Below are 18,024 nucleotides of genomic sequence, written 5' to 3'. Positions count from 1 at the left end.
GTAAATGATTTAATCCCACAAAAGTGTTAGCTTAATTTAGGCTAGTCTCATGACGTTTTCCAGTTATAACTAGTTAAGACTTAACAAATACTTCTGGAAAAAATGAAATATAACATTCACCTTACAATTTGCATATTACTAATATCTAATTTGCACTAATGTGAACCAATCCCTTCCAGTACTAAAATATCACTCTGATACTGTCAATTCGACTGGCACTCAGTCTGTATTAATAATTTCTAATGTATGATTTAATAGTGATGATTTTATAGTTTACCAACATGAGTAACATTTATTTATGTGTTGACATGGAGTTTTGCTCTACTGCCCGCTGCAATTCTTACACCACCTGATGAAATATAAAGAACATAATGTATAGCCAATGTGACTTACTTTTACAATTGAAGGTTAAAACACTTAGTCAAATGTTATTTTGATCATTTGCCCTCATTGACTTTCAAAAATTTTGAGACACAGGACCGTTTTATTTCAGCTGCTACAGTGTATTACCTCCCACATCAGAATGCCTTTGTGCTGCATTGATTTTTTTAAGCTGAATTCTCCTTCTGCTTTATTCTGACATTTCAGTCACTGGTCCAGTTTTTCCCAACTTTTTCTCCTTTTAAAACCAACAATCTTATGGTTCCATTCTCACTCAACACTCAACTACTAAAAACATTAGATATGATAACAATAACAAGACTACTAAGGCAACACTTTAATCATTATCATAATTTATGATTAATTTGATCATAATTTATATTTCAGAAATTACGTCACCGTATAAAGATCATGATTTTGCATTTGGTCATTTTTGGTACAAGAAACATTAATGAAAGCATGTAGTTTGTGGAATGTTTCAACACTGCATACTTTTCATTTATTACAAAAACATTTACAATGAGGTCTAGGTGCAGAAACACATGAGGAAATCTGAATCGTTTGAATAAATGCTCAATGCTTATGATCATATTAAACAGAGCAGGTCATTGTGCTTAAGGATGGATTTAGTTCAGGCATGAAGCATTACGGCCATTCGTAAACAAGCAAGACAGCTAAAAAACATACGTGTATAATAAAAAACATGACATATATTAGCAGTCAAATGCAAACATAATTCTTCTTCCACAGGCAGTTGACATTTTAAATAAGATATTGCTATGTATCAAGTCAAACTAATAAAATCATTAATTAAAAAAGTGCAAAGACGCTACAGTATAAAATACATGCTGTGTAGACAGCAACTCTCTGTACATTACCTAAAGAGAAACACAGAGGTGGACAGGTTGAACAGCCACATACTGTATTTCTACTGTAAATGTTTTAAAAAAATCTTGTAGAGATATACCTGTGCTAACACACTTTAAAATGCAAGCTTTTTTCTTTTTCTTATTATTTTTGACTTTCTTGATAAATAGTAATAATAAAAGAACTGGCATGCCAGTATGCTTTATTTTTCTTCTTTTTAATTCAAGTTTTTTTTTTTACTTAATTCTTGATCTGGGAAGGCATTAAATGGGTTTAATTATGTCCATGTATCCATTAGTTCCTTCCTAAGTAATTAATATATAAATGTTTCAATGTGTAAAAAAACAAGTTACAAGTTCACTGATCCAGTTCATTGGCTTGGCTAGATTTCTAAACTTTCCATTTCAATGTCCTCCAAGGTGGTATTTGACTGGGAAATCATCAATAGTTTTTCTTTGTTTGTGTATTGCCTGATCATACCATGGTCATGCTCACTTGAGGTGCCCCCCTCCTGGACAGGCGAATTTTTTGAAACTTGACCTTTGGACAAGGCATCAGAACTCCCACGGCTAAAACTGGTCACATCTGTTGACTCAAATGACTCCCCTCCAAAGCCCTCCAGCTTGCTATAACCCCCAGTTCCAAGGCCCTCCAACCGAGGGCAACTAAGTCGCCTGGTTCTTTCCAGGTGCTGGTTGACTGGGGTGGATGGGCAGATTCCCAAGTCAACAGACCTGGTGTAGTCTGTTAGAGCACTCAGGGACAGGTGAGAGCCTGTCACCGTGGGGCCGGGTGAGGCAGGTAGGAGTTGCACCTGTGAGCCCTGAAGAGAAAGGTGTGTAGTGTTCAGTAGGCTTCCACTGCTCTTATAAACCTCTACTGAGTCCTGGGAAAGGATAGTTTGAGGTGGAACAGTCTTCACTTTGGTGATGCTCCGTGACGCTGCTAGCGACTCCAGACGATGTTGTATAGCATCAGCATCCAAATATTCATTGCTGATCTCCCCAGTTTTGTCAGAACCTCTTCTATGTTCTGCCCTCCTGTTGAGTTTGATCAAAGGTAATGTAAAAGCATTAACTGATGAATTTACAATAGTTTTAGTCTCCCACTGCCTGGGCTCTGATGCTCGCTCCTTGTAAATGCTATACACTGTGTCTGTAAAGGAATGCCTGTTTAAAGGTAAATCTTGCTGTTTGCCACTAGATGATTTTCTGGATGAAGTAAAGCTGCCCTGGTCATGTGTAAATGAGCCTGAAGAAGACCAGGAGCCCTTTCCGAGCATAGCAGCACTATATGTTGAGCTTGGATTGCTTTCTACTTCCCCTGATGGTGCACAGTTTACAAAACCATTTAATGAAGCATTGTCCTTGGTGCGCAAATTGTGAATATCAATGACGGTTGAGTAGATATCTCTAAGGTTAATGATTTTTGTCTTTTTGTCCCTGTTCTCATGCAGAACTGCATTAGCACAAATAAAAAGGAAGATCCCAATGCCCATAATCAAGGGTCCAAACACTTTTAAATTGTTTGAATACAAGTGTCTATTTAAAAACTTAGCAAAAGCACTCAACTTTAGTGACTCCTTGGTGGTGCCATTGGTATAATTTGAGCTTTGCATATTTCTATCCAGCTGATGCACAGAGGTCCAGTTTGCTCCTCTATCATCAGTCCACTCTGGTTTCTGTAATTCCTTGACTCTGAGGAGTCCTGGATGAAGCGAGCTCTCTTTAGGCCAGTAGCCCAGCACAGCAAGGGCAATCCCAACAAGCAGCACAAGAATACCGACTGCAGCAACCAGGCCAGAGATGGAACAAAACTTGAGTTTGCCCTTCACCACCACCACCTCATTCTTTCTCTTCTTTTTGGCTTTCCTCTTGCGCTTGTTCTCAGCTCGATTTTTGGCACGGAGTGAATCTTGGCGTCTGGCTGAGATCCGCAGAAGGCCTCCAGTAGCAATCATTATGAGGCCTGAGCTAGGGATCAATTATCCATCCTGAATTGGAAAAAAAGAGAGCAATAATTAGACGGACCGTTGTATAAACAAGTATTCCTAGGTGTAATCCTGGACTGTTGATTTACAAAACTATCTGTAGAATACATTATATTTCTTAAGTAAATTTCTCAGTTTTATGTAACCTCTAGCAACAATTAATGTATCACAAAAACATTTAATTTATCTACTTAATTACAATACAACACAAATGTTGACATTACTTATCAAATTTATCTTTAATAGCTGAATTTTCCTGATCAGGTTTGCTGTGGATCCAGAGACTTTCCTGTACGCACTGGACATAACAGTATGGTTAGCATTAGTGTTGCATGATTTATAGGAAATAAATTAATTCCACAGCGAGCAGAGCCACTCAGCTCCAGCCACAAATAGCTCTTGGCATTGTCATTGCTCTGGATGAAAGGGTGAAGCTTTTCTATTGTATTACTTATGTTTATGGAAATATTTTATTCTTTACCCAGTCAGTGACTTAAGTGGCCCATGTCATTTACCTTACATGCTGTAAATGCTAAATGACAGATGGCACCACATGACTAGAAACAATAAATAAATCTCTTTAAAACCATTGCTGAAAAAATTATGTAATCAAAAGCTTACACCAAAATCTGCCTTTAATTCCAATAATTAAATGGAATAAGTCTTTAAAATAGAGGATGGGAACATCTGTGAAGGACTGGTGTAGCTGCAGCGTTTACTCCAACCAAGCAGAGCAAGTGATTAAAAAAGTTAAACCAACTGCTTGTTTGGATTCAAAACCTATAGCCATGCTGACCCATTTTGGATGAATATTCGAATCTTTTGACAGCTAGAGCTTGCTGGGTAAACTGTGTATGGGAGACCAGTACACACCAGAGCATTACACCCACAGTAAAACTTTGACATTCACTTACATCCAAAAAAATTTAAAATTAATTTTACTGTAAGTTTTTAAGGTGTTATACCATAGAGTAGATTCAGAAAATTATAGACCTCTTGACTCTTTTCATACTTTATTGTGTCGTGGCTTTGACTATGAATAAATAAATAAATTACTATGATTGTGGGTGGACCAGGGTTTGATTCTCTGGCCGAGCATTAAGGGTCCTATCAGTGTAAACTTTACATACTGTCACACTTTGAGCCTCTGTGTGCTCCTGTGCTCCAGTGTGCCACACCCCTCTCTCCTGAGTCTCCAGCCAACGCCCCCTTTTCCATTGGTTCCTCTGGACTAATTAGCTCCAGCTGCTCCTTATTTAAGGAGGCAGCTTCTCCACAGACTCTGGGGACTACTGACTTTTGTTTGGCTTTCTTTGAGTTCTATTTTGTCTGTATTATTTCTGTTTCCTAGCTCCAGGTTGTTCTTGTGTTTAGCTATTGTTACTAGCTCTTGTGTTTAGCTCTCGTTACTAGCTATGTTACTAGCTCTTGTGTTTAGCTCTCGTTACTAGCTATGTTACTAGCTCTTGTGTTTAGCTCTCGTTACTAGCTATGTTACTAGCTCTTGTGTTTACTAAACACAAGAGCTAGTAACGAGAGCTAAACACAAGAGCTAGAAACATAGCTAGTAACGAGAGCTAAACACTGTTTAGCTCTCGTTACTAGCTATGTTTCTAGCTCTTGTGATTAGCGTTTTGTTACTAATAAATTCTTAGTTTGTTTGCATCTCTGTGTGTGTGTCCGCCCCTCTTGTCTCGTTCGTAGCCCCTGCGTGACACATACTTTTCATATATGTGTGTGTGCCTTGTGATGGACTGGCAACCTGTCCAGATGTTTTTTGTCTTTCGCCCAATGAATCAGACCCACCACAGCGGTGGTAAAACAATGAATGAAATTAGTAAATGTATTTAACTGCCATTTTACTCATCAATCTACACTTAATCACCTGTAATAAAGTTAAATAATGCTTTTTGATTTTTTTTTTGTTGAAAAATTATAAAAAAAAAATGTGTTATTTACAAAATTACTCAGACACTTTATTCAGAACTTTGTAGATACCCCTTGCCAGCTATTACAGCTGCAAGTCTTCTTGAATTCACCTCTAAAAGCTTTGCATGCTAGATTTCGGCAGATAATGCCATTGTTCGTGGTTGATCCTCCCGAGCTTCATAAGACTGGAGGGCAAAAGTCTGTGAGCTGCCACCTTTAGGTCTTTAGGGTATAAGTCTTGTTTTTGGCTGAGCCACTTAAGACATTCAATAACTTGACCTAAAGCCAGTCCAGTGTTCTTTTGACTGTTAAAACGAATCTGTTGAAAAGTTTGCATGTAATCTGGAGGAGCTTTTCTTATTTGACCATATTCATTCTCTCAATTGATACCAGTCTCAATTTGAATGCTTGTCTTTTAAACAGCTTCTCCCATCTACGCACAGGACTTTTGGTACTCGTTTAAAGTGACCATTAGCTTTTTTCATATCTTTCTGACCAAGGCATTTATGCCTGGATGACCAATTTGATCAGGCAGCCAAATCTAGGAAGGTACAAGGCTGTGCCAAGCTGCTTCCATTTCAAAACTATTGAGGCCACTATGCTGCTGGGAGCACTAAAAGCATTAGATTTGGTTTATATCCTTGCCCTGATATATCCACAGACAGTTTTATGGACTTCGGTAAATTGTTTTTGTCCTGAAAATATAGTGTAAATTGAGGTACCTTATAGACCCAAGTGTGTGCCTTTCTAAATTATGTCCAATCAAATCAAATTGCAACAGGTGGTCTCCAACTGAAGTCTAAAATTATAGCAAGACAGATTTTCTTGATCACAAATTAGATAGCCAAAAACTCTAAAACAAGTTTTCACTTAGTTACAGGTGATCAGGTGTAGACTAGGGTAAATGGCAATTATATCCTTTAAGAAACAAATTAACAACACAACAAAACACAGGCATGGGGGTCTGAATACTTTCTGAATCCAATGTATATACATATCCATATTTATTATAATTCTGTTCACATACAGGTAATACCACAAGTTTACACAGTCATAAGATTATTTCTGCCACTGTTTTAGTGAATAAATTATTATATCCAAAAATGTTTGCAAATTTGAGTTTAAGATGTCTATCGTTTTCTAAAAATGCTTGGTTACATTAAAAGGTACTTGAAATTTTCTTCTCCTGCCAGGGCTGAGTAAAAGGCTCAAACTTAGACTTTGAGGAACTTTGTTCAGAAAGAAATATGTAATCCCAGAACAATCAAAACAGGTTTGCTATAAATTAGAAGCTGCTGGATCATGGTTAACACTATCAAGGAAACTTTATGTTGCCATGGGTTTAAAATATGTCATTCAAAAAAAATCCAACTTTAGTCAAACCTTTACTGTAAGAATGTAAAGGCCTGAATTAATTTAGAATATTTATACAAAAAATTTATGTTTATAACATTTAGTGCCAGCAAACAAACAGCTGTGGAAATCTTTAAAACTCACAGATTGCCATGACAAACGTTTCCTACAAGCCTATGTTAACATATTTGTAACTGTACACATTTACAAAAGGGTAAAATATTGTGGTCCACAGTGCTACATGAACTACAACAGAGAGTCATAATTTGGCTTAGCATTTAAATTATGTACATCAAAAAATGTTTAACAAATATTTATTCTCTTTTCATAGTTACCATAGGGGTGTGAATTCAACCCAGGCTGAATAGAGCTGTGCAGCACCAACAATTTCTGCTGTGGCAACATGCTACACAATATGTAGATTTATGAAGTAATCTGTAGTAAGTGATATTTATGTATGCAATGTGATGGACCCTCATACACCCAAAGACAGGCACACATAAAGACAAAGTGAAACATATGCCATATCACCTACTGGCATGGGTTTAGTAGGTGGGAGAAAACTTGAGACATTAAGAAAAGCATACAAGACCCCACATATACAGTAACCAGATGATTAGATGTTGTTTCCTATGTAGCTGTGTAGAACAAACATTACCCTTTGTGGCCATGTGCTACCCAGTAAGTGTACAGTATACAATAAATGTAGTGAAAAACAAGAGCAACAGCAGACTAAAGAACACCACAAATGCAAAGTCATTATAGTAAACCTCATAAAAATAAAGCTAGTAACCATAACAAAGGGGCAGAACAGATGTGGGTGATAAATGAGCAGTATAGAACATATTGTGCAATAAAGTGGTTCAAAGACGCTTTGGGGTATTGATGTATCTTTATCACTATGATATAGCTAATGAATGCTGATGAACACAATTTACAAAGGGCAAGCTAGCTGAGTAGATGTGATGGAAGATTAAAGAATGTTTTTCTTCAGGCTCAGGTGCATTTAATGTGTAAAGACAATAAAATGTGACATGATGACATGGCGCCTGCATGTAGTCATAAAATGTTTGAGTACCCAAACATTTATTCTGATAGGGAAGGTCTTCTCATTGTAAGCTGGCAAAAAATGCAATAAATGTGAAATTGTCTAGCATATTTTAAGAGTATGCTTGTGATGATGTGCCTCTTTATATGCAAATACATCTGTGCATTCTGCAGGGGTGGAATATTAGTGTTAGAATCCAGGTTAGAATCCACTGGAAAGAATGTTAAACAGCAAGACACACAGAGAATAGAAAAAAAAACTCAGAATAAACCAGGCAGCACTGCAACAGCTTGCAAAAGGATGGCATGCATAAAAGAAAATGTGTTTTAGACAGACAAAACAAGAGCAAAGCAAAATGTGAGCCATATGTTTGAACACATGGATACTGGCATCTCTAGGAGGAAACAGGAAAATACGGTTTTGCATTGTCTTTCTTAACATTAACAGATTTTATTCGGGAGACAACAAGTGAAAGTATGTTTGTGCCTATTATTATTATTTAATCATATTCAAAGTTATAAAATCATCATCATCATTTTTAGTAAGGGCTTAATTCATGTCAGGGCTGAGGTGGGTCTCACACACATTTACTTGCCAACATCTAGGAGTCATTTGAGCAATTAGTTAACCTTCTACATGGTTTAAGAGGTGAGAGAAAATCAAGCAGCAGGAGGAAAGAAAACACAGAGAGTAAATGCTGAACTTCTAACTGACATTGACATATTGGATCGAACTGAAATTAATATACAAACCAATTTTTGGAAAAGTAAGAACTTTTTAACAATGCAATAAAAACAACAATATATGGGATTCTTTTTATTCAATTGAACTTTGACTACCCAAATTACAAAGAAATGACTTAATGTTTTGGTTGATCAACTTGACTCTATTCGTAAATATAATCACATTTAGAATCTAATGCCTGAAACTAAAATTGGGCATGGGCAAAAAAAGTTAAAACTTAAATTGGGCGCTCGAGTGGCTCAGTTGTAAAAATCACTACTCCACCAGTTCTGAGCTTTCTAGCCTTTGAGTTCAAATCTCAGCTCTGCTATCGGCCAGCTGGGCGCCTACACAGACATAACTGGCTATGTCTTTTTTGTTTGGGGGACGACGACGACTATGTACTTAAAGTGTTTTAAATAACAAAAACTAAACTGGTTTAATGCTTTTTATTGTACCTAATGTCATATTTGGTCATTACTGTGTAAATTACTGTGTCTGATTAACAGGTTACTATTCCTAGTCATATAGTTAAATACCAGGTTGTGATAATCAGTTATGCAACAAAAGGTCAGTTGGTGGATTGGCTAATCTAAATTGAACCTAATTATTAATGAGTGTATGCATTTATAATGCCCTTAAATAGGCACTGACCAAGGTTTATTCCCGCATGTATTGGCTATGCAACTATGAATTAATTAATAAATTCTGTAGAGGCTAATGTTAATGTTAAATATCAACATATCACATTAGATATGGAGTTAAAAATAACCACACACACACACACACAATTACATAAAGGCCTAAGAAGCATTGTTGATTTTACTAGAATGATGTGATTTGGAGAAGATAATGTGTTGCAGAAGAATTTGGTTAAAATCTAACCAGTCTGTTAACATTTATTCCTCCATTTATTTCTCCTAAAGTCAGACCATGAAGATCAGAAAAAAACAGTGTCTAACTATACACTGAAAGATGCAGTGGGAGGAAAAATAACATGAACAGCACAGTGAGTGTACCATTTATGGTGATGTAATCCCAAAAACTGCACAGACAAGTTCTATTACTTTGATGACAGGTTGATAACAGCATTTATAGACTACACAATAACAGAAGCAACTATAAGAGTTTCAAAGAGGCCAACTAGTATTAATACTTTTATACTTTCCAAAATACAGTTCGAGTCATGACAGACTTACATCATCAAAGAGAAACACTAATTGCAAATCAAAGCCCACAGGGATAATAAGACACTTTACATGTTTTTACCAAATTCAAATTTGGTAAATTTTCAAAGGTTCAACCTAAAAATAACTACATAAATTAATAAGCACCTCAATAACACACAGTTTACCAACTCTGTTTATCGTGAGAAGAATTCATGGCAGCGATGCCATTTAGAAACCTTTTGTATTAAATGCTGCAAAAAGACTGTAAAATGTTATAGTCTGATCCACAAAGTTGAATCAGTTCATCTGGACACAAGTTTGTTGTAGAGATACGTTTCGTCACTCAATCCGAATGACTTCTTCAGTCTGACTGTGTACCTGGATTATTGAGCATGCATCAACAGTTATAGTCTGATATTAGCTTTTTTTTTAAACCAAAAGATGCCTTATCTTTACAACATTTGCTACCAACTGTTGCTACTAAAATTACAGTAAGGATACAAAACAGTAGGGCATGGTTCTGTGGAAATCATTAGATCCAGTGATTGCTTTTCATTGCTGTCTAATAGCCAACATTAATAGGCAGTTTTACAAAACAAGGTGCAATCTGTGGTGCAAACACTTTTTTCCCTGGTGCTGTTTCTGTATTCCGTTGAATAATAATGCCATCAAAGTACTAAAATTTATTTAGTTGCTTAATAAGCAGAAACAAGTGCCTATGGCCATCAAAACGTTCATAAGAAGATTTAAATGCAGATTTCTTTGTTTCTAAAGAACGCCCCAACATCCCACCACAAATAATTCTTAACTTTTATGAGAGCATGCCAAGAATTTTTTTTTAAGATTTCATTATTGTTTTTTTTAATGAATATGCATAAATTCTTTATTAACATTAAAGGAAGCATATTAATACTATCCACTGTAACCCACTGGAATGATTTTTTTCTTATCTGCATTTAATCTGTGGTTTTGCTAGAGTGACTTTTGCATTTTTAAAATACAAGTGTGATGAGAAAAAAACACTATAGGACTATTACTATACATACATCATTTCTGAACAATTGCTCACAAAACAGAGCTGTAGAGAGCTGAGATTATACAGTCTACAAATTATCTTTCCTTGGCTGTATCACACACTAGGTTCTAAACTGCCTCTAGAAAAAATATGAACAAAAACACACTAGCATTGGACACTGCAGGCAGTGGAAATACATTTTCTGAAGTTTCAGTATGACTTATGCTTTACCTTAAAATTTCTGGCAAATATCCTATTATGGATGTCAGCTCATCATCTGAATCTGAAGTCCAGTAATACATTCCTGAGGACACGCCTCAGTGCCAAGATCTTCTCATCCTTCTCATTCATTTTAAGATCAAACAATCTGACAATTACCCCCTTGCTGCATTCTCTTCATTGGCTTCCCGTGATAAATAAAAATGATGCCTACCTACAAAGCCAAAACCAGATCAGCTCTGAGCTATCTTATCAAACCATCCTTTAAGCCACAAGTCTGGCTTGCCTTGATCCAAGAATCAGAACTTGAGAAAGACGTCAAGGCTGTTCTCTGTAACAGCACACGTGGTGCAATGAGCTTTATCTGTCTGTTAACAGCTGAGTCTCTTATCATCTTCAGAAGACTGCTGGAGACTTACCTCTTTATTAACTACTTGAATTGAAACTAACACTGCACTTACTAATGTTACTATCTCTTAAAAACAAAACAAAAAACAGAGTTATTTTTGTTTTATACACTATATAGACAAAAGTATTGAGACAGCCCTTCAAATGATTGAATTTATATGTCTACCCCTATGAATAATTGAATCCAAAACAATTAATAACAGGTGTAAGAAATCACACACATCATGTATGTAAAGTAAATTATATGATTTTAACTTTGCAGTAACAGCTTAGGGAAGAACTATAGTAGCCTGCACAGTTACCTGACCTTAGCCTCACTGAACAGCTTTGAAATGAATTGAAACATCAATTAAGCCTTTCTTGACCAACATAGGTGTACAGCCATACAAATGCTCTTTTGACTGAACATGCACTATTTCCCAAGATGATCACACATAGGTCACACTATTTTAATGTTATTTGTTGTCAGGTGTCCAAATACATTTGGCCTTCTCTAGCCGAGTGAGTTAGACTGCTGTCCATGTGTATTGGAGTGCGGAAATGTTTACTGAGGATGCACTTTTTTATTTCTTTTATTTATTCGTCAGGGACCATGTAAAAAAATACATTAATCTCAAAGATGCATTGCACCAGAGTTGGCTAACAAGCTAATTTCCATCTGCAGTCCCTGGGCAGGTAAACATTATTAATATAAAAAAAACACCCATGTTCAGTAAAATAATAAAAAAATAGATGCATTTAAAAATAGGGGGAAAATAATCCTTTAAATAAATAGTCAACCCACACTCATAACACATTCTGCCTACATTAATGCAAACATAATTGATTTCCCATAATCTGTTTTTTTGTTTGTTTCACAGGAACAAAGCTTAAAGTTCACACAGGTTTTTAAATCAGTGGCTGGTGCATTTCAATGTTTAATAGCTTTGAAACCGATTGAGAAAAGAGATAACCCGCATAGAAATACTACACTGATATAAGCCATATCTCTTCACTCCTTATACAGTTCCTCCCTATAAGTTTACCAACTTTTTTCCATGAAGTTTTACTGTTGTCTTTCGCATATTTTTTTATTTCAAGGAAGAAATATGTAACCATATTCCTAGATTCTTAAAGATCAAACTTTTTGTATCCTGTCCTGTCTCACAGTAAATAAAAAATGTCTACACACTCCTGTTACAAATGCAAGTTTTGTGATGTAAAAACAACAACTAAGATGAATTATTTCAGAACGTTTTTCTGCTTTTAATGTGGCCTATAATCTGTACAATGTAACTATAAAACAAACATAATTACATATACATGAAATGTCAAAAATAAATCTGAAACAATTTATCTTGACATCACAAAACACCTGCCATTTTAACAGGTATGTGTAGACTTTTTTTTTAAATCGCCTTTATTTAGTTCTTGAACTGCTCCAAATCTTTCATTGGGATATATACGTATGTTGTTCCTTTTAAGTTTATTTTTGGTTCCATAACATGCTATAGTCAACTTGAGATGAGATGACGATCATATTAGATTTTTAATATTCAATTCGTCTTATTTTTAAAAATTTGGTCCAACAAGGCTTGTGGAGACTTTTTTAATCTTGTTGGACTCGGTACCATTTGAGTAAGCTAAAACCTTTTCAGCAATATCTTTTAAGCTTTTCCCACAAAGAGACTTTTCCCCCCTCATACTGTTGAAATAAATGATTAAAAAACACAATGTAACAGCTCTGTTGATAAACTATTATTACTATAAAAGACATTTCCAGAGACAGTGTATTTCTAATTTTAACACACTCCAAAGCACTATCAGGAACATACAGTCATTTACACTGAATGTGTCCCACTACTTAAATCAATACCCCACTATCCTTTTACTATCAACTCTATCTTACCGAAAGACTTTTTATCCAGGGAAACTAAACAAGCCCAATGGGGCCATTGGTGTTAGCCAAGTTTCAGAAAGACACAAATAATTTAAATTAAAGTTTGTTCATAATTGAGATATTATTAACATCATGCCAAAGAGAAGGTCAGATGAAATATTAATAACATATTCTAGAAATATTTGTTAATGTAGTCATAGAACCCTCCAGAGTAGAAACATATACTCTGTTCAATTTAATTATGGAATTAACCATGACATTGCCCTGCCTTGACAATCAGGATGAAATTCAGACACAGCCATTCTTCTGCGAGCAGTTAATTAAAAATGAGAATCGTCCCCTCACACTTGTTAGAAATCCTCAGGTCCAGGATTGATATGGACGTCACCACAAAGGAGTAAAATGGTACAAGAAAGTAGAATATCTTCACATTTTTGTAGCTGACATTTCACCCATTTTAATGTGCATGCAGCCCCTACTGTGCAGATGCTCGCTCATCACACAGAGGAGTATAAAATATATTGACTCCATGAATCAAGCAGTGCAATAAGCTCACTTTGTAAGTTGTAAAAAAAAAAGATCACACACAGGCTGTGGACAAGCTGCACCGAAATGGAAAAATGAACACAATCAGTAACTGCGTGATCAAAATTGCAAAATGTAGCAGCTCTATAGTTTTGATTGATCACAAAAACAGTGGTCCATTCTGATGGTTTGGACTGGGCCAATATTAAGTATATAAAACATTACAGAGAAGAGTATACTTCTAACTATACAGTAATGGGAAAGCCATTTCCTGTTTTAGCATGACAATGTCACAAAACAAGGAATAACAGGGAACTACATGTACAATGTTTGTTTTTGAGAAACAGAGCCCCACCTAACACCTAATAAACTGAAATGCCTACTGTAAGCCGATACTTATTACCAAATATTAGTGCTTAACCTCAGCAATAATCTTTAGACTAAATAGAATGGCTGAATTGAATGAATCCATACAGTCATGTTCCATAAACTAGTAGAAAGCCTTCCCATGTATAAATGTAATGGAAGTTATAGAAATATTTAATTTCATTGATGCTATGTTGGTGAAAATGGTCTCTTCCAGGAAAACAATGTCCCTACCCAAAAGGGCAAAAGAAATCTAAATGGGTTGATGAGTATGGACATTATAGAAGTCTTAAGGTTAAGACTTTTGCAGTTACCAGATGTCAATCAAAATACCTGACCAATGTGTTAGACCTTGCTCTCTAACATCAAAACCTGGTGGGGTAGGGAATATTTTACAGAGAATGATGTTATAATTTCTTCAGTTCAGTTCCAGATTTAAGCTAAAGTGAATAGAAACTGTTTTGGCAACTGACAATGGCTAAACACCTTACCAAGACACTTTGTTGTTCTCTTTACTCATTTATCTTTCAACAACTGCTTTATCCTGATCAGAGTAGCAGTGGGCTCAGAGCCAACTTGGAAACACTGGTAAAGACTCTGTTTAATTGTATGTTTTTGATATTTTCTATAAGTGTGACCATAACACCTTTTAAGGCATGGAGCAACTGTATAACAATACATCACTGACACCTGGTCATAAGCATTTAGACATCCCATTCCAAAACCGTAAGCATTATTATTGAGTCAGCCACAAAAAGCATTTGCGAGGTCAGGTACTGATGCTGGACATTGTACTTGATGTTTAAATGTACTGTATGTCCCAAAATGTTCAGTGGCCTTCGCAAAGTTTTGACCTTGAAGTTCTTCCTCACCAACCTGTCAACAAGGAGGCACAGTAATTCTGCAACGGGAAAGGTCTTCTCCAAATTGTTGTCACAAATTTAGAATGTCAGTAGTTTTATTTTATTAATAACTGTAACAATTAAATGCTTCATTTTGGAAATTCTGGAAGAAAAACCACATACTGGGCTCCCCACAACTGCTTCATTAATCTCAAACCAGCAGGACTAGATGTACAAGCAGTACTGTATTGCTCCCTTCTGGGAATACAGAAGGCATTTTTCTTAATTTGTGGTGATGTATCTACTGCCACAGTGCAGTGTTCCCAAAAAATTTATTTTCTCACAACTAGAGAACAAAAGTCAACATGATACATACTTTTTGTTAGATCTAAATATAGTAAACCAACTTTTTTTTTTTCTTATACAGTTGCAATCTGAAATATTTAACCCCCTTCACCTCAAAGGGAATTATGGTGATGTGTATAGGATTTAATGAAAATATACAATAAGAAGTCTAGTAAACAAAAAGGAATTTATAATGAAACATACAAGCAATTTTGATAACATTATTTTGAGTTTAAATGAGAAACATTTAGTTATCCTGACAAATGTCCATGTTCAACCCCCTAGTCCCAGCACTTGGTGGAACATCTTTGTTCTTGAAGACCTCTAATTACCTATTTTGATAGGTACTAACAAGCTTCTGACACCTTTTTTGTAGAATCTTTCCCCATTTTTTGTGCCAAAGCTTCCAGCTCATTGAGGATTGATGGTTTTCATGCTACAACTGTTTTTTCCCACTAAAGACTTTCAATGGGATTTAAATCTGAGAAGGCCACTCCAGGATATTCCAGGACTGATTCCTTAACCAGCTTTGGTTGAGTGAGAAGTGTGCTTGAGATCATTGTCTTGCTGGAAAATTTAATTATAACCTAGGTTCAATTTCAGCACAGAAGGCATAATATTCCTCTTTGGTATTTCTGTGATTCCATGATGTCAGGCACACAGTCAAGATTGCAAGTTCCTGTAACACCATCAGTGGCCTCCGTCATGCTTGATCATGTGTATAGTATTCTTCTGGTCATAAGCCTTGCTTTTCTTACACCTGACTGACCAAACAGTTTTGACTCCTCAATTCTTAGAACTTAGTTTTCCAGAACTCTGCAGGCCTTGCATATTCCAGTTGACCCTTTCTATGCTTCTTGGTCAAGAGTGGTGTGCATGTAGCCTGGTCATAAAGTCTTTGGTTGTTAAGTAATTTTCTTATGGTTACCAATTACACAGTCATTTTTATCATTTTGGGCTTTTTTTCCACATTCAGGCAGGGTTTTAAGATCAGCAATTTTATATAGAGATTAAGTAACTGTGACATGACAGTATCAATAAAATATTGGTCAATATCTATAAAATATTAAAAAGAAAAATATAAATCTTAAGACTTTAATAAAAATGCACAAGTTAGCCTTACAAAAACATTTTGTTGCTCTGTATTTTTATTTTTTGTCAACCCCTTTTGTCAACCCCTTGTACCCCATTTACTGCAAAAATAAAGCTAGTAAAAAGCTAAACTGTTTTATTAACCCAATAGTGGAGTATCTTTATAAATGTCTTTATTGTTGTTTTATCACTATATGATGTTGGCATTGCATGTGGACTGAATTAAATAGCTGGGAGTAGTTTGCCCAAATCCAAGCATGTCAATTTTAGAGTAAATACTATTCATTATATTTAGCAAGCATAAGTTCTATATATGTGCATTTAAGTAACATGGGTGTATAAATTAACCTAAAACACCAGACAAATTATGAAACTAATAAATAATAGTTAAAATCAATTTCAAATGAACTAGTTTATTCTTTAGTCTTGCAAAGAAGCACTTAGGTGGCACTGCACTAAATTTCAATAGCCCACTTCTACTGAGATCCAGGTATCCCGGGTTCAAATATTAGCAGTGCTATCAGCTGGTCAGGTGCCTGCACAGACATGACTGGCTAATGTCCGAAGCAGGGGGGATGGCCGAAACAGCCTAGCCATTCGGAGATGCACTTGTCAGTGCGCTCTCAGTGCCAGTCTCAAGATAAAAATAGAAGGGTTGCGTCAGGAAGGGCATCTGGCATAAAAAAAACTGTGCCAAATCAGGTATGCAGACCAGATCCGCTTAAGCAACCCCTAAAAAAAACAGAAGAAGCCAAAATATTACTGTCACTATCTGGAAACTCTAATAAGAAATATTAGCCTAAAGGTACATTTCAGTTGTCAGAATTTTGTGCAGTCTTCACAAAGTGGAAATTCTATTATTATTTTTCCTAACATTCCTAGATTTTATTACAATTAAAATCTTACAGACATTTGAGAGGACAAGAATTTTAATCTGGCCTTAAAAGACATCTACCATTATTGAATAAATGTGATGCTGCAGATGCTGTAATGGATATTGCTGAAAGGCTGAGGTTTAAGGATTTGTCATAATCCACACCACATCAAAGCAAACAGCAGCCAACATGGTAAACAAAAAGATCAGTTGTGCAGTGATGGGAAGCATCTGAGGGGGTGACACATGAATTGGCATTCAGCAATGCAGTCAGTGGCAGAAGTGTGTATGTCAGAGAATAACCTGTAGAGAGAAAAAGGCAAGCTAACCCAAATGTATGGAATGAAATAGAATAGGATAGACCAGAGCAACATGAGCAAAAAGCTGCTAATGGTGTTTTTCTGCCTGAAAATGACTACAGCAATTACAGCCCACAAAGTCTACAACGGCACTGTGAAAACATTCTCAAGTGGTCCATTAATTGTAATAGAGGCACGAAACAGTGAGGCTGGGAAATGATACTTCCTATAAACCCCCAAAACAAATATCTGATATCATTCCTATGTCTTTGTCCTGACTTTCATGGACATTAAAACATGGCAAGCCATATTGTAACAGGCAATATGCTTTCAAATGAAAGAGATTACCAGCACACAACCTCTATAAGAACAGACTTGTTTTATATCACCAACAGTTCTCAGGACTGGCATAAAAACCATTATATTATGCAATTCATAAAATCTATGGGTACTCTAAAACGTAGACAGCTCCATGTGGTCGAGTGATGAGCTTATGTAGAGTTTAATGAGCAGTAAAATATGCCTCCAGTGAAGAACATGATTATTAAACTAACAATTACCTACACTGTACACGTTGTACAAAATCTACTCACTCAGCACCCATGAGGAAAGTACAGCAGCTAGTAACTTTGCTAGAATGTCATTTATAGTGCTATGTAATGTTATGTAAATAAAAATAGACAGTAATTATTTGAGAATT

General features: G+C 35.8%; 1 protein-coding gene across 1 annotated transcript; it reads right to left on the bottom strand.

Moving 5' to 3' along the window:
• Positions 1 to 1,591: 1,591 nt before the first annotated feature.
• On the bottom strand, positions 1,592 to 3,208 carry tmem200ca (transmembrane protein 200C, genome duplicate a). The gene has a single exon (XM_062992077.1). It carries the CDS (start codon positions 3,206 to 3,208, stop codon positions 1,631 to 1,633), a length of 1,578 nt encoding a protein of 525 aa, XP_062848147.1. The 3' UTR covers positions 1,592 to 1,630.
• Positions 3,209 to 18,024: the final 14,816 nt, after the last annotated feature.

This window comes from Trichomycterus rosablanca, chromosome 3 (assembly GCF_030014385.1).
Source record: "Trichomycterus rosablanca isolate fTriRos1 chromosome 3, fTriRos1.hap1, whole genome shotgun sequence".
NCBI classification, from domain to species: Eukaryota; Metazoa; Chordata; class Actinopteri; order Siluriformes; family Trichomycteridae; genus Trichomycterus; species Trichomycterus rosablanca.
Note: the sequence above shows the minus strand (reverse complement) of the source record. Positions and strands in the feature narration are given on the sequence as shown.

What these genes read in the sequence shown, in the direction of transcription:
- tmem200ca (XM_062992077.1), bottom strand. Translation starts at nt 3,208, where the DNA reads ATGATTGCTACTGGAGGCCTTCTGCGGATCTCAGCCAGACGCCAAGAT.